General features: G+C 39.2%; 1 protein-coding gene across 2 annotated transcripts; it reads left to right on the top strand.

Moving 5' to 3' along the window:
* Nucleotides 1-102: 102 nt before the first annotated feature.
* On the top strand, nucleotides 103-22,918 carry ttc13 (tetratricopeptide repeat domain 13). Of its 2 annotated transcripts, none has more exons than XM_037085968.1 (23): nucleotides 103-427; nucleotides 1,525-1,619; nucleotides 3,137-3,212; nucleotides 3,311-3,381; nucleotides 3,493-3,558; nucleotides 5,296-5,388; nucleotides 6,361-6,477; nucleotides 6,565-6,675; nucleotides 10,138-10,220; nucleotides 10,377-10,518; nucleotides 10,718-10,892; nucleotides 12,003-12,159; nucleotides 12,547-12,677; nucleotides 12,756-12,888; nucleotides 14,337-14,429; nucleotides 14,637-14,720; nucleotides 14,849-14,933; nucleotides 15,178-15,284; nucleotides 15,703-15,838; nucleotides 17,214-17,293; nucleotides 18,803-18,881; nucleotides 19,608-19,687; nucleotides 19,766-22,918. In XM_037085968.1, exons 1-23 carry the CDS (start codon nucleotides 259-261, stop codon nucleotides 19,878-19,880), a joined length of 2,478 nt encoding a protein of 825 aa, XP_036941863.1. In that variant the 5' UTR covers nucleotides 103-258; the 3' UTR covers nucleotides 19,881-22,918. The 2 variants fall into 2 exon arrangements, with proteins under 2 accessions (XP_036941863.1, XP_036941862.1); XM_037085967.1 differs by having other exon boundaries at nucleotides 15,175-15,284; nucleotides 19,766-19,880.
* The last annotated feature ends 784 nt before the right edge of the window (nucleotides 22,919-23,702 follow it).

Genomic DNA, 23,702 nt, shown 5'->3' with positions numbered 1-23,702 from the left:
TGTACTTGAAGTTAAAAGATGCGATGGACGGTTTTAATTTGAAAGTTACAACGGAAATGTTTTGCTCTGTCTCGACTTGACTGCGGAGGAACCGGTTTGACAGCCGCAGAGGACGCTGGGAAATGCAGTCTGATCCTCTTCTCCGGCTGCGGTCTTCCCGTTGGCCTCCCGTCGCTCGTGAGGGGGGCGTGTTCGTTTGGTTCTGTCTGGTCGAGCTGCTGCGGCTTCCGCTCTCTGGCGTCACACATGTAGCACAACATGGCCCCTGCCAGCCGGGCTGTTGTTGTGGTAGCGCTCTCACTACTGTACCTGTCTCGGGCCATCTTCTCCTCCGAGTATTTTTCCACTCTCACTCTGTTCAACAATGAGCTCCACAAGCAGGGATGCAGCTCGCTGTCCGAGTGGGAAGAGTACGCGGCGGACTGCGGTAAAGTGTCTCTTATCGCTGTTAGTTTGCCACGTCCTCCCCGATTCTAACTGTCACTGAACCCGGCTAGCTTAACCGAGTGTAAGCTAACGTTAAGGGGCTAATAACAACAAGCGGTGACAGCCCGGAGGAGATAACTAAGATAAGCTGCGGCTCTTACTGCCGTGGAGGTTAAATGGGACTTGAAACAAAATTGCATGTGAACGAGAGTAGCACCGCTGTGAGAGATTCACTGAGAGTCTATTGACGTGTGCACAACAGTAAGGAAACTCAAACTCAAACGGTAAACTTACAAACCGCTGGTTTTAGCTTACCCTAAGAGGTCAGCTCCAAACTCCAGTCAAAAAATGCCTAATTTTAGCGTTGCCTCGCTCGGCCACTAAATCGCGCCTTTGACAAAAGGAAACTGAAACATTTTCCAATGCTCTTGATATTCTAGTGGATTCTGCTAATTACTAATTCGCCTAGCCGTAGAATTATTATTTTTTTAAAATCAAATCTCAGTTTTTTGGAGCAGACCGTGTGACAGGTGAACTGGTTATACAAGTTCTCATTCATTTGGGGTTGGTGCTGATCGGCTCAATGCATCTATGCTAAGGTGAAGACATATTTTAAAGCACTACAGCTTTGTTGTACATGTGATTTTCCTTCCTCCTAGGCAATCAGCAGGATTCATTTAAACCATCTCACTGGACTCTGAGTCAGAATAAGAAAAAACAAAACAAAAAAACAGATTTGTTATTATCTTGTTATTATTACTACTAGCTTCACATCAATTTGACATTAACGTAACATATGACGAGAATGTTTTATCAGATAGCTCAAACTGTCTGGAGATCAAGGTGGAGTCACTCTAAACCACATTGCTGTCATGCCTTGTTGGATCGGAATCCGCAATGAGTGATGTCAGGTTTGCTTGACACTGCAGTCATTTTTTCCTTTGAAATATAAGACCGCTGAAATGTAACTTGAAAGAGTAACAGTTTTGCAGGATGGGATTTTATTTGTTTTTTTTAATAAGCTAAATGTTCACGCAGATATTAACCGTTGCGCTCAGTGCTTCCTGTCATAAATGCTCAGAATATTTGTCTTTTCAGAATCCTCAATTTTACAGTTGGAGGACCCAGACTGCGAGGAGGGAAGCAACCCGCCCTGCGAGTCAGTTTTCTCACTTAATGCAGAGAAGATCCTGGTGAGATCTCACACATACAGGCTCACACATTGAGTTATCAGATCTGACAGAACAGCCACTGCCTGTAACGATTTCCCTCAAATACAAGTGGTTTCTGGTCAACTCTGAGCAGCTTGTTTTATATAAATAGTCCAACACTGTGCTATGTGCACACTCTGTGTGTGACAACGTAGCACTCCAGTCTTTTAACTCTGAATCAACAGAGACACCCTGGCTTATCGTCCCCTAATGTCTGTCTGTATGCTCATTTTTTAGTCCGATTCGTATTCCCTGGATTTTCTATTGATATTCTGATTTTGAGCTAAAAATGAAATCATGCTCACTTTCAGGTTCACACTTTTATTATGGGTATCGACTAGATCATGTTTACATGTGTTTTTAATCATTTTTCAAATACACTTCACTGCTGCAGCACCTTTATTCATAACCCTGTCTTAACGCTCTTTTCTAGTGCCCATCTCTTTAAGGCCTCAGAAGCCTAAGCATGCACAGCCCGCCATGTTTTTTCGCATCAGCTCTGCCGGTGATTTTGATATCTGGTTAAAGCACAAGTGCAGTGTACTGAGCACTCAACAGTGATGTCTGAGTGTACTGACTACACTCACAGTACACCTCTCAATCACTGTTGCCAGGGCAAAACTACTGGAGGTCATCTAGGTCAAGGCTTAATATTCAGGGCAGTTTCATCCCGATAAAAGCCTAAGAAGGGGGAAAAACCCTGTAATTTACACATTTTACAATATATGTACCTTAGAATGAAGAAAAAAGGGAACCAATGTTCTAGGTTTGACCCTATGCCAGTGATTCACGTCATTTTGATGACTTTGCATTCTGTCGGCTCTAATGATAGAAATGTTAAAATGCATTTGTCCTGTCAGTTGTTTCGTTGCATATTTGGAAACCCAAATTGCTGCCACAGCAGCATTTGCATGCTGTCAAATTTGCATCCTGTAATGATGTTTGCATCATGTCGTGCTGCCATTCTCCTTTTGGGATTACAGAGTAAATAAAACATGACACTTTGGGAAGGAGAGAAAACAAGCTTTCTGATGCATTGCACTGAATATTTATAACTGCATTAAGTTTGTGCTTAACAGTAGTGAGCATCCTTGACACCAGAGAGGATGTTTTTCTCTCTTCTGTGAGGCTTAATTGCACAGTGTAACCTTGAGAGATGCTGGGAAGCTTGTTAAAACCCCTTTTTACTCACCAAAATGTCCTTGACAAAGGTCGATTTTATTTTCTTCACACATATTAAAAATACTTTTTATACTGCAAAGGGTCCCTGGATTCTAAACCTTAAAGACACATTAAATACGAGTTTTTAGCTTTCTACTTTTGAGCCTCACAGTGTTGTATTCGGTGTGTTCCCCCTTTGGTGGGTTTGTCTTCACACAGGAAACCATTATTTTGTTTCCTGTGTGTCAGCGCCGTCTCTTTATATACATCTCTCTCTCTTTTTTTTTTTTTTTACACCTTGATGTGATGTTTTTTTTGTTCTTCTCTGTCTCTCACAGAACCAGGCCAAGCTGTTTATAGAACAGAAAAAAATCCCCTTCCCTGTAGATAACCACAACACAAATGAAGAACTTGGTAAGTTTACACGTTGTTCTAAGCACAAGCCTTATTAATGCGGAGCGGACGTGTATGGTTTTTTGTCATGTTATTCGTCATCATTTCTGTCGTCGCAGCTATAGGCTACGTTCTGATAGGCAACGGTCTTTACGATGAATCCATCAAACACTTCTCGCTCTTATTACAGGTGAGTTTTGCTGCTAGTTTGCTGCTAATACATGTATTAGAATTGCAGCACAACTTCCTTTCTCTGTGTTCAGGCCATATGTTTTCCTGACATGTTGTGTCTTTGATAAAGGGCGACCCGGAGCTGGTCAGTGCCATCTATGGGAGAGGGATAGCTTATGGGAAGAAAAGTCTACAGGTGAGTGATACATGTGGAATACTGTTGCACCGTTTGTATTTAAAAACATGCATGCTTTTTTAGAAATGGTTCCATCGTGAGTGGTTTAATTTTTTCTTGCATTGCTTTTTAAACAATACTTGATTTTCTTGGCTGGTAGAGATATTAAGGATGTTTTTTTTTTTTTAAATCATCATAATCAGTATATCGGCTGGTATAAACACACTTTTTGCGATTATCCCTTATTTGTGGTAATCAAACACTTGTGACAATCATATGTAAAGGAGACAGGATATTTGAGATTTTAACATCATCATTTTTATGTCTGGAAGGACAAACTATATTGGGAATTTAGGAATTTTATATATTTTATGCATATTTTTCTGCAGTATATTCTCTAAAGAAACTTTTTTAATATCGGCGCATATTGGGCAGCACATTCACCAATGACAGTATATCTGTGACAGACCTATATCAACCGATATATCAGTTGAGCTGTAATCTTATGAGACTGTAATCTCTGTGCACCTGTGAAGAACCTTGTAACTCTCTCACCAACCATTAAAATGAAGTTGAATGCGCCTCTTAAATTATGAGCAGCCTGTCTGGTCAGCCATTAGAGTGTCTGCTGGGCTGTATTTGCTGTGTTTATATGGATTCTAATGTATCATTAATGATCAGAATAATACCCCGAGCAGAATAAAAAAGCCTCGTATAACCGCCTCAGTTGTAAGTCACTGGCCTGATCTGGCCCAGTCTGAATTAATTTTCAGTTGGCTGCAGAGGGCTGGTCAAAATCTTTGAGAAGCTTTTTAACAGGTCACCTCGAGTTATACATGAATTACCAGTCAAAGAAGTATCACTTGCAGCAATAACACTTCAGCTTTTATAAGCATTCTGCCTGTTGTCACCAGGACCACGGTTCACCTAACTAATGTTGCCTGAACGGGGCTGCAGGTATTAAAGCATTAATTCAAGTTTTGTCGAAATAACTAAAGCTTTGTCAGAAATGTATAATATAATAATATAACATATAAGCAATATTGTCCATGTAAAAGCAGCTACCATCGTAAAACCCAGTAATGAAGTTGTGACCAAGATGTGAAGTATTTCCTTCCAAAGTATTATGTACTTGTTTGGGAGAAAGTGTTGCAGCTCAATAATTAATGTTTGTCAGAGACACCCACCATTCAGTGCTGTAGCTGTAGCTGCAGCCAAGGTCCTCAGATTATTCATAGCAGATGAGTCATACTTTTCATAACAAGTTACAAAGCTGCTTGTCAGTGTTTTCTGTATTGATGTGCTGCATTTCAGGATTTGCATTAAAAGTTCAGTCACGTTGACTCTTAATTTAATTGGTAGACTCCTTTTCATGTTGAGCTTTGTGCTAGAATATTCTCTAAGATTAGATTTTAAAAGATACCACATGTTTTATGAAAGCCACCCTGGTATTTTGCAGCACTGGGATATGTTGTCTATGTACAGTTTTTGGATGGCTTAAATAAAATGCATCCCAAGTTTTTGGCGACAGCAGCAGTTTCAGGTGAACACAGAATGACTCAGTGTGTCATTCAATGAATGCAAATTCAATCCGCCAGGGCTCTGCGGTCCTGGGTGTGCCCTCCAGGAAACGGGCTGGACAGCAGGTTTTGTGTATAGTTTAGCTCTTAGTGGCTCTGCTCCTAGCTTTGTTCAGTATGCATTAAGGTTTATGTCAACAAAATGTAACCTCCTCCCCTTCCTGTGTCTCCACGCCAGGACATAAAGAATGCTGACTTGGCGTTGTACGAGCTCAACCGAGTCATCACTCTGGAGCCCAACTGGCCAGAGGTCTATGAACAGAGAGCAGAGGTGAGGCCTGATCTTGGACAGACAGAATAACCCAGTGCCAAAAGTCATTTAGTATAGTTTATTATAGGTCTCTAAAGCCCCTGAAAGAGATTTCAAGTACTACAGCTCTTGGCAGCAATGGATATAATTTAACTGACTACACTTCCAGTATTTCTCTTCTTCTATTTCGGTAGCTCATTTCTATTCTGTTTATAACTTGGAGCTGATAATTAATCAGCTCTATGTCTGATTGATCTTTATGTTCAGATGCAGAGTTGTAAAGAAACACATTGTACTTTTCTTTAGTGTTAGCGTTCACTGATAATATGTACTTCCACAATTCAAAGGAAAATATTGCACTTTTTACTCCACCACAGTTATTTGACAGGTTTATTTACGTGTCATTTTGCAGGTTTAGTATAATACAGAATACTTTCAAATCAAATAAATGACGGTGCATTTTTTCTGGAATAAATACAACTCTATTGATCCCTGAGGGGAAATTCAAAAGCCACCAAGCAGATAAACTATATAAAGAAGCAAAACCACATTTACCAACTGCAGCATTCAAGTGATGAACACATTAATGCATCAGTAGTTACAGTGTTATTCTGAAATCTATATTGCATAATGGGTACTTTTGCTTTTGTACTTTTGGAACTTTAAATATATTTTGGTGTTTATACTCATATAACCTCATCCAAGTTACGTTCTTTAAATTATTATATTATGGGATTATGTTATATAATCAGATCAGATTTAGAGTATCTTAAATTCTACTTTATTCTACTATTTTGCTTTTGTTATTTTTAAGGGAAAAATGTTTAGTTTCTTTTTCATCTTTTCTGTCGTCTTTAGCTGTAAATCAGTATGACTTGCTAAAAAGAAATTGAATAGCCTAGAAAAGAATAAGTTGATTTTTGCACTAATTGGATGTTTATTTCATGCTTATACTTCATCTTTACATTTATTTTTGTGGGGACGTGTCCTCAGATCCTGTCTCCTCTGGGTCGTATCAGCGAGGCTCTGGCCGATCTGACCAAAGCCATCCAGCTGCAGCCGTCGGCCCGTCTCTACAGACACAGAGGAACGCTGCTCTTCATCTCAGAGGTCTGATCGTCAAGTGTTTGGCCTCTCTGTGTACGTACATGTTTTGATGGTGCCATAGGCTGATCCTGTGCTTTGCCCTCCTACCAGGACTATGTGGCAGCTATGGAAGACTTTCAGCAGTCCTTAGAGCTGAAGAAGAATCAGCCCATCGCGATGCTTTATAAAGGCCTCACTTTCTTCCACAGAGGCATGCTCAAAGTAAGATGTTCTTTTTCTATTGTCGCTCTTTTTTTTTCCCAGCAAAAACATGTAGAAATTTGGTTGTGTATGTTTTGATCATTCCAAAAAAGGTGAAAAGTCAGACTATTGAAATACTATTTTTTGTAGTTTTCTTTTTCTTTACCTTAGCAGGACTCAAAGCATAATTCACACTTCTTTTGTGCTTTCTATTTCCCTTTGTTACTTTTTATGATCAGCATGACAAAAGGCCTTCGTTAACTGGCTGTAGCTGGTGTCTTCTTACCACTCGAAACATTTTGGTCATTTAGGGACGTTTTGTGAGGGTTGCTTTAAATGAATGCAGCTCTTTCCAAAATCTCCGGTATTTCATGGTGGAAATGAAAAAAATGTACTCATTATTTGTTTACAACATGTGGAATGAATGCCCCCCTTAGAATTTAAAATTAGATAAAGCGATTGATATGCATTATCAGTAAGGATGTGAACTGGACCAAAGCTAATGGTGTTGAATTCTTATTTTACAAGCAAACTTAATTTTCTCTTTTTTTAACCTCATTAGCAGCTTTTATGTATACAAAAAAAAGGTGAAGAGGAACATTTTATCAACGGTGCTGTTTTAAACAAAACCTTGAAAGAAAAGGAAAAATGTAACTTTTCAGAGAGCAACACAACTCATAGTCTTAGTTGTCATAATTCAAGTCAACAAAATAAACAATGAGAAATAAATGAAGGAGTAAATAATCATTAATCATTCATCCAAATGATGAGTCCAGGCTTAATGGCACTCGTACAGTCCAACAAGAGACCGACTGTCTACTTAAGATAAAAATGGCTGCCATAAATAATAGAACCTGCCACTTGAGCCTCTAAGAGTATGCTTTATATTTATATTTTTATGGAAAGATGTCTAATCCACTGAATCTTGCTTCCATTAGGCGTCTGGCCTCAGTGGAAGTGAAAGCCATTAAATTAGCTTGTTGTTAATCCCGATAAGTCTCCTTTGACCCCACCAAAGATTGTTGTTAGGGTGGAGGGTTTAAAAGTTATTCCAAACACTGACACAGAAGTCTATTTTGAGGATAGTGTGGAGCAAGTTCAGGAAGTTATATGTGATTCACATCTGTTGATCTAAATCCTAATTAAGCAGCTTCAAATCAGCCGCCTCTTGGGGAGACATCACAGTGAGTCTTTTGAGCAGACCTCTCTTGATAGGAAGAGTTTGCAGCATTTCACACCGGAGGTTTTGTTATCTGTTTGTTGCCGAGGTAGTCTGTCCATGTAGTAAACTGATAACAAAGCAGAGGGTTGAGTGAGTGCTAGGCCTGCCAGCTTGATACCTGACTGCTCATCTCTGTCTCGGCACTTTCTTCTTTGGTTAGAATACTTTTTTTATTCACTCCAGCAACTCAAATAAAACAAAATCTGTTGCTCCACCATGAGAAAAGTTGATATTCTGATTACATATCGCTCAGCAGTTAATTATGTTGCTGTTTGTAGTCATCGAGGTCTAGTGCGAGACATTCTCACTGTTTTTCATACTTGAAAAACTGATGTCGGATTAAGTGTGGAGCAGCGTCTGCAGCTGTTTAATCTGCAGGTCTTATTTGCAAAGCTCCTTCGGTTGCTGTATTTCATCCAGTCACATGTGTGTGTGAGGGAGGTTTTGCAGCTTTTAACACCTCAGCTAGCACTTTTCTGACCAATTTCCTGGGGGAATCCCTGAGCAGCACACACAGGCAGCTCACTGCAAACAACACTATGAACAAACTGAAAAACACTTGTTTCTCTGATCATAAGTATGATGTACTCTCGGTGTGAGAGCTGGACGTGAGTTCTGCTTCATGATAGTGGAATCTGCAGCAGCAGGTCCTCATGGAAACAAAGTCAACATTGCACAATCTGCTTTTTATCAGTTCAGTTCTACGAGAAAGCAAACTAGTATGAATATGCCCTTTGTCTCCTGACCTTGTTCTATTTCATGAAAGATCAAAACCTTTATTTCATTTACACTAAACATTCTTTTCCACTGCTATATGGAAAGAGTTTGCAGCAGGTAAATGATCAAATTTTGTGCCATTGCAAAAATGTGAAGTGATCTCAAGTTCTTATTTGTGATGTTTTGATGTTTTTTGGTCATGCTAGTTGCATGACTCTATTGATCAGTCTGTAAGTCGACTCCTCAGTTCATATATGTCAACAACTAGCGGAGGATAGCCATGAAATTTTGTAGAGACGTACATGACTCCCTCGGGATGACTCCTCTCTGACTTTAGTGACCCTCTGACTTTTCCTCTTGACAGCTGTTAATGGATTGCCATGAAATCTGTTTACATTTTTTTTTTTTTTTTTTCAATTTCTTAAAAATGCTCTTTAAGTGCCACCAGTAAGCAAAAGTTTTTACTTCTAAATATCTCAACTTCTTCTTGATGGATTGGCACTAGATGACTTGGTGATCCCCACTTCCTTTGGAATATCGATGAGCCTTCATCACTTAAATGTTATGACATTCCATTCAACCTCAGCAACTCTCCTCTGTGTTTATTGCTCATTAGCAGTTGATAGCATGCTAACATGCTAAAACAAAATGGTGAAGAGGGTTGTTTTGTTGCTGCAAAACATCAGCATGCCAGTATTGTGGTTTGGTGGTGAGAATTTTGCTAAGAACAGCCTCACAGCAGCCAGCCACTAATATCTCAGCAGACTGCTGATCTTGTTAAGCTGGAGATTTTTGGTTAGCGCTTGTCAGACTTTAAATCTGCAGAGTGGAACTCCTCTTGACATGCTTATGATGCAATATCTCGTTAGGTCTAGCCTACTTCATTGCTACAGTTGCCCCCCCCCCACCCCAGCTCCAGCAGTCGGTCTTTACTGACATTAAACACATTGCTACATCTGTGTTAGGCTCTTGCTCAGGGCCCAAAAAGTCTAAATTAGTTTTCAGCTTTATCATCAATCATTTAAAAAAACTGCACATCTAAGCCAACAAATCTATGAACAAGCTATTGTGATACTTTTGTTCTATTAGACAAAGAGCAAAAGGTCAAAGCCAACATAAAAACTCTAGAGAAAATTGTGACTCTCAAGTTAAGTAAAAGTGTCTGCCATCACTTCAGTATCTCTGGTACATCTGCTACGGGTTGAAACACCCCAAACACAGCCTGTATTTGCCGAACCATTCGTTTTTTTGAAGTCTCTGCTGAAGGGAAGGTACCAGATGGACTGTTGTATCTGTTATCCGTATGGCCAACAACAAACTGTTATTTTCTTAGTGTAGTTTCCCTCAGATTCTATCACACGTGAGCATAGAATTAAGATGATATCGGAAGTGGTCACTCGAGGCACATATGAGTCACATCGTGAAATTTGTCTGAATATATCTCATACAACCATCTGCTGACTCAGAATCTAAGGTTTATCCTCCTGTTCCCTGTTGCAACTTCCTGTTAACTCTGAGTCGTCAACTCTGTTTGTCTTTGTCAGGAAGCCATTGAGACATTCAAAGAGGCCCTGAAGTTGAAGTCTGACTTCATAGATGCCTATAAGAGCCTCGGACAGGCCTACAGGTACTGCCAGTTTGTGTAATTCGTATGTGTCCCCCCAGACAATAAGTGAAGCATGTGTGTTTGTATTTGAGGAATTGAGAGTCATACCTTTCCCCTCTGCCTGCCTGACCACATGTCTACTGTTACTCTCTTTGTATCTCTTCTTCCTCTTTCCAGAGAGCTGGGGGATTTTGAGTCAGCGATGGAGAGCTTCCAGAAAGCCCTCATGCTGAACCAGAACCACATCCAGTCTCTCCAGCTCCGAGGCATGATGCTGTACCACCACGGCTCGCTGCAGGAGGCTATAGGCAACTTCAAGGTATCCACAGTTGAATTAAACAGTCTTGTGTGATGTAATTTTTTCCTTAGTAGTCAAATTACATTTCAACGGCAGTTAGTAACACAAAACAACTGTAGCTGTAACTACAACCCCGTGTAATATCTTAAGCTGTCTGTTTGGCCAACCCTCCTTTTTGAATTTCTCTCACCTTTCCCTCTCCTCCCGTTCCGTCTACCAGAGGTGTCTTCAGTTGGAGCCCTACAACGAGGTGTGTCAGTACATGAAGGGGTTAAGTCATGTGGCGATGGGACAGTTCTACGAGGGCATCAAAGCTCAGACTAAAGTCATGTTGAACGACCCACTGCTGGGACAGAAGGCCAGTTCTGAATACCTCAAAGTGAAATACCTCAGAGGTTGGTCTCCCTGCATGCACACACATGAACACATACATAGACAACACTACAATGAAGGAAAAAATTGTGGGTGTTGTTTTTATCTTTTTCATTGTAAAAGTGAACCATATGCAAGTAAACTATCGAGAGTTGGGCTGCACAGTTCATTGAAATATTATCAAAATTACATGAGTGACCAAGTCCAATATCCAAACTGTAATAGTTGAAATATTCTGTCAGTAGTCTGCAGTAGTGCTGCAGACATGCTTTGATCTACACATATTATCCTCCAGATGTTAGAAAACAGACCACAACAGATCATACACATCATTGTGATTCTAATATTTTTTCAGTGAAAAGAACAGTTGTGGTGTGTCATTTATCATTCCCACTAATTATTAATTATGTTGTGATAATAAATTATGTCCAAATAATTACAATATGGTTTCTTTTTTCCAATTTGTGCAACCATAATTGAGCCATCCACTCTATTGAAATTCTTCCATATCATCTACTGAATATCATTAATTATATTGTAGCTAATAACAGCGTCAGTTGGGTTTAGCTAAAGGTCTTTGTGTTATTTGTTGAATTAAATGAAAAAGATGAGTCACTTCTAAATAAGAACCACTTAATAATTAATTTGTTGTGTAAACGTGTTTGATATTACCATGAAGATCTATTTCTGCGTCAACTAAAATAGGACTATGTACTTACACTAGATTATTCAGATGTCATGAATCACTGTTATACAGTATGTGTTTGACTTAAAAGTTTGTTCAGCACTCTACCTTTCTTCACTGTTATTTAAGGGCAGTTTTATGCAGCATCTCATCAGCCTAAAAACGTTCAAATTCTAAAAATTCAAAATATCGCCAGGATCCGATATTCTATACTTGGAAGAAACTGTATCTTATGTAAATATTGTGCAGTGTCCATTCATTAAAGAAAGTAACGGCCCAACATAAAATGTAAACTGCATTGCTAAAAGTTCTGCATTATTTTATAAACTTGAGCATACTGCTTTTTTCAGGTCAGATAAGCTAAAATATAAAAAAATAAATCTGTGCTGCTTATGTATGTTATATCTTATGTTCCCTCTCTGCTGTGCTCCACCTTGTTTTCCACCAGAGTACTCTCGCTACCTGCACTCCCACCTTGATATTCCGGTAGCAGAGTACAACGTGGACCAGGACTTACCGGGGAACTTTAAAAACCACTGGGCCAAAAACCTGCCTTTTCTAATAGAAGACTATGAAGAACAGCCGGGCCTGCAGCCTCATATCAAGTAGGTTTGACGGGTCCATTTCAGCTGAGTCACAACTAGAGCCACAACTTTGATGCAACTGTAAATGTCCTCGTCTCTGCAGATCTTCCTCTGACATTAAAGCATTTAACATAATACTGTCAACATTCATAGTTTCTTGGTATTATTTAAAGTCAATACAGGGTGTGCTACACTTCACCTGTCATCATTAGGAAATCAGAGAAATCAGTTCCGTCAGAGTTCCTTGTCAGATGTTTTTATAGTAAATTTGTTTCTTCTGTTTTACAAAGATGCCATCAAAAGGTTGACAGGCACCCCTTTTATGGTCTAGAGTCAACAAAATTGCAGACTTAATGAAAGCGCTGACAAAGTTCCTCCTTCATATCTTCCTGTATTTGTGTTTTTCAGGGACGTGCTGCCTCAAAATTTTGACAGCTACAGCAGTGAAGTCCAAAAGCTGATCTGCACAGCTGACCACTTGGGGGCGCTAATGCAATACGACACTCCTGGTTTCTTACCCAACAGGAGAATACACAGAGGTACCACTGATACATTCTGAGGCTCTACTGATGATTTAAATGGTAACATCACCAGTAAGGGATTTTTCTTTTTTTCAGCCATGGGTTTAGCGACCCTGGAGGTGATGCAGGCTATGCATCGGACGTGGAGCAACTCCAAAGTACGAGTCAACGGCAAGACCAGACAAATGCAGTGGAGAGACATGTTTGACATAGCTGTTAAATGGAGGAGGTGAGGAATTGTTGAGAAACTTGAGCACCCCTTTTTATCTTGAATAATCCCCCTTCACAAATACAAAGATTTCTACATCAGGGAAGGAGGGTGAGCACGACATAAATCAAGTACATGGGGGTTACAGATTTTTCACAGATGTTTTGGGGTGTAGAAGAAAAAATTACGAGATCTTCTGTGGAAAAAGTAAACTAGTCTGTAGTTAAACTTTGAGAGGATGCACATTCCCACTGTTTTTTTATGTAGTGTTGTTAAGGGTGTGTGTGCCACCTTTATCCTTGTGGACTTTGAGCAGTGGCAACTAATCTGTATTGTAATAAAATACAATAAAGTAATTATAAACATGATTTACAAACTCAATAAAATTTAGATTGAGTTCCTGTTATGTTTAAGTATGTTTCAGCTAGATGAGACAATGCATCTGCAGGTATTTAAATTAGTCTGAAAATGTCTTGAATCCAATAAAATAAAACATTTTAAGATCTAGATTGTCAAAAAACATTTGATCTAATTACATCTTTCTATCTTTGGATTTAGGTTTGTCAAAATAAGTCCACATTTCTATTGTAACAGATCATTAAACTTACCTAATACTGTCTTTGCACTTTCACTTACCTGTTGGCAAAATGTAGATTAACCTCGCTCTAATAACTGCATTCCTTCATAAACCCCACCTCTGGACTGGAACACATACTGTTTATACTACTTATCATTTTGCTTACCTGCAGTGCCTGAGTAACAACAAGATTACTAGTCCAAAAATCTGTCTTAACCAATAAGAACCCAGACCCATTTCTCACTTTGGGACTTACTGAGTTGAGGTCAAACATAAAGCTGTATAAGGAAGATTTTAGGACATTTAAAGCTTTTGTTACAAGCGTGTCACCATGGGGTTTTATTTGAATTTGGTTAAAAATGACCTTGGAAAATTCTTAAAAAGCATTGAATTTAAGTATCTGTTGTCTGTAGACACGATGTGAGAGCAGGGACCTGAAAATTTTGTAACTCAGGAGCAACTGCTGAATCCTAGTCATCTTCAGGAAATAACCCGAAATCACAGGGGAGGAAAGATATCAGAAGAAGACAGATGTTGATATGTGATCACCACTAATTCCACAACCTTACTCTGTCTTCATAACTAAACAAAGTCAGGAGTGAAGCTCATATTCAGCTATGACCACATGTGCCTGACTTACAGCAAAGAGAACTGAGAAGTCAGTCTCGAAATTCTGTAAACTCTAAGATTGAATCACTTCTGTTTACACATCATGGTTGGCTTATAGCATAAAACTAAGCAAACAGACACAGAACAAAGTAAACTTTCCCTCTGTCCTTCCAACCAAACAAGTCAAATCACGTTCCATCAAAGAGTCTTTGGTCGACGGCTAATTGGGTTTCAGTGTTAACAGACTAAACAGACTGAACCGACTTCTCCGCTGTGCTCACAGGATCGCAGATCCAGACCAGCCAGTCCTGTGGTTAGACCAGATGCCCGCCAGGAGCCTCAGCCGAGGCTTCAACAATCATATCAACCTCATCAGGTAACAACTTGGACCGGAGGACGGTGTCAGACACCTCAGTCCCATGAGCCACTTGAATTTCCATGTGTCCTCGCTTCAGGGTTTTTCTCAGCTTTGTAGTGCAAAGTCATATATTACATCCCTTGTTATATAACCTACTAATCTTGGTCTGTCATCAGAGTACTTTTTCATTTTTTTAAAATACTTTTTTGTTTCTTTTTTCCTCAGGGGACAGATTATCAACATCAGATACTTGGCATACTTTGACAACATCCTCGACTTCATCAAAGACAGAATACTGGTGTACCACGGGTAAATTACCCATCATCGATTTACCACCACTTAAAAAACATTTATCATATTCTGCACCGCTTCAGTTGCTATGAATACGTCCTCACTTTTCTGCTGCTTCTTTAGCTAACAAGTTCTTGTTTCCTCAGGGCTTACAACCCCAGAGGACTCTTAGAAGTCCGTCAGGCACTTGAAAATGTGAATAAAGTAGAAGATCTGCTTCCTATAATGAAGGTAAGGACGGAAAACAAGAAAACTGGCAAAAGCAAAATGCAAATAGTTTTCTTTTTAATTTTTGAGTTGAGATTGTTTCCAAAGTTCCAAAAAGCCCAATGTTGTGTTCGTTTACAGTGTGAAAAGTTTTACTGTAATAAACTGTTGTAGTAGCGCAACATCTAGTTGTTTTCATGGTTCAGCAGTGAAAACCCAGGTTTGTTGTGTGTGTGTGTGTGTTTGTGTGTTTTATTTCGTGAAGCAGTTCAACAGTAAAACCAGAGATGGCTTCACGGTCAACTCCAAAGTGCCGAGCATGAAGGATCCTGGGAAAGAGTACGACGGTTTTACCATCACCATCACTGGAGACAGGTACAGCGTCTTACAAGTGAATGTAACGTAAAGGACAGTCTGCTTTTTTTTTCTTGTTACACCAGTATATTTAAGTTGTCGAGCCATATTTGTTTTAAAGGACGTTGCAATATGTTAATGTTGGCAGATTGTGTGATGCTGTCGAGTGAATTTCATGTTTTTTTAAGGTATGCTGTTGCTTGTTTTGTTTGTTTCTTTCACTGTTTGTATAGTCCTTTTTGTAATACTTTTTGTTCCTCTGTTAAATGTGTTATACTAAATAAACTTAACTCACTTCATTATTTTTAAGTCAGGCATTCACTGTGTGACAGTTGACCTGGTGTCAGTTATGCAGGATGTTTCCAGTTTACACTTATGACAGACGAAGAAGATGGAGAATTACTAATTCCCACTTAACTCAGCTGTCTTTTGTCTTCAGGGTGGGCAACATGTTATTCTCAGTAGAGACGCAGACGACAGAAGAGCGGACGCAGCAGTACCAGTCAGAGGTGGAGTCCATCTACAAAGACCTCACTGCCAAAGGAAAGGCATTAATGCTGTCTACTGAACTCGGGGTAAGATTTGTCCCTACAGTTAACAGGAAACATTTTGGGTTTTTTTTTTTGTTTCGTTTTGGCACAACCTCGGCATTCCATGCATAACAGACAGCAGAATTATGTTCAATACAATGATTTATGATTTGAAATGGAACCATTAATATATTATCTAGATTAGAGAAGGTTCCCTCTAAACCTCTGAAAATAAAATGTGATGGATGGTTGTAAAGCTTAAAGAATAAGTTGATTAGTTTATGTCTCAACCGATTAAAAGTTATTACCTCTAGTAGTAAAGTCATTCAGCAAGCAAAAGTGACAATTTTGAATTGAATATCTTTGAGACATTTGAGGATTTTAGGAAAGAATGATGGTCGTATTTAATATTCTATTGCATTTTATAGGAATGCACGAAATGGATTTATTTCAGGCGACACTAATAACTGATAATTACCTGCTTCTCATGGCCAATACTGATAAGATATCTGTTACTGTTTATTTGGCTTTGTTTTATCAGCTCTATTTATTGGGTATAATTTCCGTGTCTGCCAATAACTGATAATTCAAATTTTTATTTTTCCCCATTAATCAAATACTTTGATCATAAAATGTGAGAGATGTTGTGTCAGCTGCATCAAAAAAATAAGCTGAAGACAGATTAAGAGCAGAAATTCCTCTCTGGCTTTTAACTACTCTCAAAACTTGTGCACAGCATAATAGTGAACTGGGCTCAGCAGCCAACAGCTTCAACACATGTAACATATTTATGTCATTTTGAGTCACCTGTCAGCGCAGCATTTCCCACTCAGCAGCATCTGACAACAATCTACACATCTGAAATGTAATTTCTGTCCTCAGTTCCTCTCTGCCCTTCTGCAAAAATAATGCAGATTTCAATTTTCTGGACGGCCCAACTGTGGAGGGAATTTAATGAATTCTCTGGAGAATATCACAATAATTTAGATCATTTTTCAGGATTGTGGCAGAATGTGTTTTCCAGCTACATGCTGTAAATCCCTTTCAGACTATTTGCAGTGAAATATAGACTTTTGACTTTGTTATTATCAAACCAGGAGAGTCTGTCTGTGTGTCAGTGGTTCATCTTCTGTTATTGTTACATGATTTATACTGATGGCTGTGATAGCAGCCAACACTGCTCCTTTTATTGTAACAGCCAGACAAGGTTTTGCCTCTGGCCTGAAACAGATACCTGAACAGTATGAATAACCTGTTGTGTGTTGGGACTTGTGGTTCTTTTCATTCAGTCTGCAGCCATCTCTGCTTTCACCCTCACTGGATTAACTTAACAAAAACAGTGACAACACATGGTAAAACATTTTAAAAATGGAAGACATGTGCTTTACAGTTGACTATATGTTCATCTTTGTATTTTCAGGATGCAGATGCTGTGTGTAACCTGATCCTCTCCTTGGTTTATTACTTCTGCAACCTCATGCCCCTCTCAAGAGGGTCCAGGTAATGAAAAAATGTCTAAACAACATATAAGCATAACTTGTGACTAATGACTGTGTGTTTCTCATTGTAGTTTACATAGAAATTCTTCTTAGAAACGTATTATTAAATTAGCTGACGTTAAAAGTCTGGCGACAACACAACATTTAAAACCACAGTTTCAGCAGGTGTACTGGTGATGTCTGATGTGTGGATTTTAGGTCAGGAACGTTTCTGACAGCTTATAGGAGAGGAAACCGCTAAAAGCCCTGATTGGATTTATGTTTGAAGAACAGCATGTTCTTCCTTTTGCTGGTAAAGTTCAGTCCAGGTAATAATGGAGCCTTAACAGCCTGCAGGTGTAATGTCAAATATATCTGTAATGTGCTGAGACTGGTTTACTGTAGCTTACATTAAAGACTCATCCTCAAAACCAGTTGACAATTTGGCACACAGTACAATGTGAAAACATTTGAAACATATGCATTACAATAATAACATTTAGAAAACTTCAGCGGGTGTTTTGGCAGCCAGTGGTCATTGAATCTTGTGGATGTTTGGTGTTGAAAGTCAAACATGTTTTATGTTTCTTGAGGAAGCTTCTCTCTCCTCCACATTGAGTTTCCCACAACTTTCAGGACAGGAAACTTCTAAGTAACCTGAATTGATTTTGTGCTCGCAGAACTGCATGCCTCCAGTTGCTAAAGAACAGACCAAGTTATTGCAAAGCTGAAACAGCCCGCGGGTGTAATGTTATATATTTGCATCTTCTCATAACGAATAGCAGAATGGGAATTTGTGTTCCTCTGTGATGTGCTGGGACAAGTCTACTCTGCAAGTAACTGTCATTGTGGCCAACAGTTGACATTTGGCACCCAGCACACTGTGAAAAACATGACAACAATATACAGTGCTATATTGACATTTAGAGAATTGGCAGCCAGTGGTCTTTGAATCTTGTAGATTTTAGGTAATGAAAGTCAAACATGTTTTATATTTCTTGAGGAGGCTTCTCTCTCCTCCAGATTGAGTTTCAGACAACTCTTAGGAAACCTCTACAATCCCAGAGAGCAGAGGCATCCCAGAGCAGTCACAGTTTTGACGTAAAGAAACATTTCACTCCCAGAAAGATGGATCATGCAAAAAAACTGGGCTGTCTCACAAATAATAGACAAATTATTTTTGAAATTGGCACAACATGACCATAGAAAACAGAAAAGGAGTGTTTTTTGGTTTTTCACTTGGAGTTAATTTTGACACAGGAAACAGTAACAGTACACCAAAGTATTGCTGAAGGTTCTTAGTCATCCAGGTCAGTACGCAACACACTACCAGTCAAAAGTTTGGAGACACCTTCTCATTTAATGGTTTGTCTTTATTTTCATGACTGTTTACATCGCAGATTCTGTGACTGGTAGTGTACATGCTTCTATAACATTTTAGACGAGAAGTTTGAGACGTAAACTGGCAAAGTTCTCATTCAAACCATGATACAAGTGTGTGATAGCGTTTGTCTGCTCTGCTTCTCCTCAGTGTGGTGGCGTACTCGGTCGTGATGGGAGCACTGATGGCCAGTGGGAAAGAGGTCATCGGCAGGATCCCGAAAGGAAAGGTAATCAGGAGTGCGCCTCTTGCTTCCTCTTGCATGTGAGACTGGTAATGTGAACCCTAGCTCTATCATAATGTCCGATCAGAACACACAACACTTGTCTTTCTTTTAATTATGAAACTTTTTAACTCAGCGCTGCGTTGATGCTTTCCCACACCTCTCAGTTGCCAGGTATCTGGCTCTTTCATAGCTCTTACTGTTAATGTGCTGTCCTGTCTGAATAAAAAACAAGAAAAGCTGATATTTGATAGCATAGCTTGATGCAGCCAGCAATTTTATGCATTCCATGCATGAAAAGCTCTACAAAAAGAATTTAAATAAACACTAAACTCAAAGTCTTTTGCTCTTGCTGAGCAGACATATTGTTCAAATTCACGCCAGACAGAAACGAAGCAGCGCTGAAATCTGATCAGGTGTGAGAGAGACAAAGTCTCTAAAGGTTCAGCTGGTGTCAGCCAGGACACTTTTTGACAGTGCTTAAAATGTCCAGGTGTCCGTTTGCTCGACTAAAGAGTTTTTGATAATAAATGGATCTTAAAAAAAGAAATAAAACCTTTTAACTTGGAAGAAATGAGAGAACGTAGAGAAACAAGTGGAAACATGGTACACGGCTGTTCCATGTGTAGTCAGTGCATTCTCAGATATATTCATTCTAAAGTCTATTTTCCCAGAGCATCATGTGTAGGTGTGTAAAACTCTTGCTTCACAGTTGTTCAAATCTCGTTTCAGCTGGTAGACTTTGAAGCCATGACCACACCCAGCCCAGACAGCTTCAGTAAAACTGCCAAGAGCTGGATGAACCTCAAGAGGTAATTAGACAAACGACATTCTCTGTTTGCTCTTCTTGGCTGAGACCATTTTTTTAAGATACTTTCCTTCCTCAACAGTTTGCCAGGCTGGTACCAGAGCCTTCCATCCGTAGCAGAGACATTCCCGTCAACCAGAACAATGATCGAAGTCCTCAACACAGACTCGTCTTCACACTGTCCAAAGAAGTCCTAACAAGACTTCTGCACAGTAGACGAGTCGGGTTTAATAAAGTCTTAAAATGGAGCTTAAACACTGGGGAGAACAAAGGGATTGTCTTCTTCTGCAGCCCAAACACTGATTGAGTCAGTTCTCCAAAAGCATCTGAGCCGTCATGATTATTATTTCAATTTAAAGACGGATAATCAAAAGTGTTACTTGGCACATTTAGGGGGCAGGGAGGTGAGCTGGTTTGTGAAAAACTACAATTAATGGATGAAGGTTCTCAGTCGGCAAGGACATGGTAATTCTAAGTGCTTTATCACAGGCAACTTGACTTGTTTGAGTCTCAAGAGGTTTGGAGAGTTTGGAGAGGTGAAACGTCTTCAAGACACTGAAATGAGTCCAGTAGCCTACGATAAAGCACTGTAGAATTACAGTTAATCTTATTCTGATGTCAGATCAACCCTCCAAATCCTGCTCGTTTCTCCGTCATCCTCCCTTAAATACTCCCTCACACGTGGCTCTGAACAACACATTTGTGAACGTTTGACCCATATAAGACAAAAAAAAAAGCAACAACCATTAAGACATTTGAGGTTTTATGGAAACCAAGAACAGCCATCCTTATATTTTTTTCAATTGCTGTTCTTAAGTACAATTGTGAGGTACTTCTACTTCTACTACTCACCCTCCATTACATTTCGTGTGAGAGATTATTGCATCAGAGGCAAAGAAGCACATTTTTGAATTGGTATATTTTATCTGTTATCTGATGGAAACATCACAGATACTGACCATCAAAAAAATACTGAATGTCTGCCCCAATAGTCGATCTGCCCCCAAATGAGATAAATCACCCCGTTATCACAACAAAAACAAGATAGCAAAAAAGTTAGCTCATCATCTCGGCATGAACAAAATGAGAATAATAACATGGCTGTTCTTGGCTTCCGTACAATCTGCACAACTAAAAAATACATTTTAATAATAGACTTTCAGCTCACAGAACACATTTAGTCAAAGTTTGTAATAATTTAAATTACAGTATTGAATCAGTTTTTTGATCAGACAGGAGAAACTCAGACATTTTAATGCTTGCGACAACACCACCTTGAATTCGTCCTAGTATTTCCACACCGGAGCTGTTTGGGGAAGACGACGGAGAACACCGGTGCCACAGTTTGGGATGCAGAAGTGATTCTTTCCACCCTCTTTTTCTCTGCTTTATAGGGCTCACACTCAAATACCCAAAGCACAAAGTCCATCTCATGAACCATCAGCATGAACTATCTTATGTTGTATCTTCATGGTTAAAATCCGAGCTTTAGATCACCTTTTAAATTTAGATTTGTTAAGTTTTGGATCACTGGTATGACAAAAAGTTTTCATTTAACATTTTAAGATTATTTTTGAACCACTGTTGTGCTCACACAGTCCGGCCTATCAGCAGAGAGGAGGTTTGGGGATTTGAACAAATACGAAACGAGAACTTTCAGGGCTATTGAATTCCACTTGGGATACTTGAAGCAGTCTCTTCTATTTAGTTTTCTTGACGCTCACAGGAAGTGTCTCTTCTCTTACCGGGGACTGAACCCCGCTTTCTTTTGATGTGACCAATAGAGGGGCTGGTATGAAGATGGCTGGCTGCTGAACTGACGCGTGAGGAACAGTCAGAGATTTAAGAGACTTTTCGGAGAGCGACTAGTTATTTTTTGTGACATTTTGTCAAACAGAGCTGAAAAGATTTGTCAGTTGATGGACAACATATTTTAAGATTTAAGTATTTAATTTCTTTTACATTTACAGTTTAACACAGCAGAGAAGAATGATCATTAATACAAAATCAATATTAAACAGCTGATTGGAATTGAGAAGATGCAAAGCAGTACTGTTATTCTATTATTCTGTATTTAATGTAATTGGACCTTTTGTCATATAATAAGTGATAATCCAAACATGAGAAATAGAAATAAAGCCTCCAGAATATTCTCTGACATCTCTGACTGTTGAGGGTTGGTTATCGATGAGGGGAAAGCACACCACACACTGTTATTTTCCTCAGCTATCATTCCTTTTAGCTTGCATTTGATAACATCTGTGTCAGATTTTCTTTACATTCTGTTATGATCTCATGGATTACATTTTGTGCGTATGAGCCGTTCGTCGAGACACCGCACAGCAGTAGTTTAGTTCGGAAGAGCTCACATCCCCCCAAACTTCTTAACCATCAAACACTCTCACAGCCTAATTCTGTCAAGCTCACAGAGATCTGGAGAACCCAATTGGACCAGCGGACATTTACTTGGCAGTTTTCTGTTTGGTATTCTCTATAGTGAATGTTTACTAGTTAAAAAGTAGTCGACAAGATTGAGCGCTGGCAAAACTTCCATGGAAGTCTAACACGCACAGATTCAAATCACAAAGCTGCTCTTGTTTTACGTTGTTCATAATTGTTCTAACCTGGCCAAAGGGTGATTCACATGAGGGAACTTACTGGGATGTGATGTTTACATGCAGCGACCAGATGAAACAAAATACCTGAGTGAGTGACACTAGTGACCATTAGTGTGTATGCGACTGCTGCCTGTGTTTTCTTTTTCTTTTTTTTTTTAAAATGACTCTTCAATGTTGGTTTAAGCACAAGTAGAAAAATCACCTGGTATGATCTGAACGTTTTCAAACTTTGGAACAAATGTCAACAGTTTTCTTTCTCTTTAATGAATCAGAGGCCTTTAATGATAAAGCATCATCACTGATAGTCGTGTAAATGCTGCCGAATTTCTTAATTGAATGTCCAATCTTTAGTTTAAACGATTTCCAGGAAGTAAGAACAAGCTGATCTGTTCGGCGGCATATCCACTTTTTGTTTCCTGCATTTCTTGTGTCGTTTTTTTTTTTTCCTTCACATCAATGATTGTGCTGACTGGTCATCATTTTTCTTTCTTGCACTGGGTGACCCGGTCATTAAGTGCTATGGTGGGCTTCAGAGCTTAAAACTTGAAGGAGGGAATGTTTTATTGAATGAGTGACTGAATGTTCAGCAGTCAATAAAATCTGGTTGACAATTTTAACAGCCTCTGTTCTTCTTTTTTTTTTCTCAACACACCTCGTACCTAAATGAGTTAGTGGGTGGGTTGAACGTGAATCCTAAAACAGCATGACTGTTGCAGCGTATCAGCCACAGGTGCAACTAAACTTCATCATATGGTCTTATGGTCATATGGTAAGTTTGGTTAGGTTAAGGCAAGAAAAATACTTGGTTAGGTTAGGAAAACATGGCGGTTTTATGTTTAAAAAGACTACATTATGTATTCAGCTTCAATCATGTGATGTAGGTGATGTAACTTTACCCTTACAAGTTAAAATAACTCAGCTCAACACAAACAGATAAGACGATCCTTTCTGAATTGAAAGATTTAAATGCATGAAAAAAAATTCTGGGTAATGGGTATGAAATTTAAAAATGAGTAAAAAGGCAGTAAGCACAATGGAAACAATTTATCCCATCAACTATCCCAAGCTGCCTCCCTTTGCAGCTTTTTCTGCTCTTTACTTTTTCTGACTTGGAGAGTGGGTGGCAATCAGCTGCTTTCACAGTCCACCTATATAGTTGTTTCTCTGACTTAAAATATATAATGTGCTGCAAACAACTTTTTAAATAAATGGTTATTAAACAATCCGTATTTTTTCTGACAGTTTAATATTTTATTTTTTGATTTACTAGGTTGAAAATCATGAGATCGCATTAACCAGGCATGAAAATCACTCACCTTTCAGCGAAATTCGCGATGCTGTGTTTGTCAAACAGCTGGATGCAGGGAGTGCAAGTGCGGCTGGAACTCGTCTTGGCTCAAG

The sequence above is a fragment of the Acanthopagrus latus genome, chromosome 22, assembly GCF_904848185.1.
Source record: "Acanthopagrus latus isolate v.2019 chromosome 22, fAcaLat1.1, whole genome shotgun sequence".
NCBI lineage: Eukaryota > Metazoa > Chordata > Actinopteri > Spariformes > Sparidae > Acanthopagrus > Acanthopagrus latus.
This window is presented reverse-complemented; position numbering and strand designations above follow the sequence as displayed.

Excerpts from the sequence above, each read along its gene's own strand:
- ttc13 (XM_037085967.1), top strand. The coding sequence starts at position 259 with ATGGCCCCTGCCAGCCGGGCTGTTGTTGTGGTAGCGCTCTCACTACTG. Across the intron at positions 12,160-12,546 it reads GGCCTGCAGCCTCATATCAA|GGACGTGCTGCCTCAAAATT; the intron begins GTAGGTTTGACG and ends TGTGTTTTTCAG. Across the intron at positions 12,678-12,755 it reads CAACAGGAGAATACACAGAG|CCATGGGTTTAGCGACCCTG; the intron begins GTACCACTGATA and ends TCTTTTTTTCAG.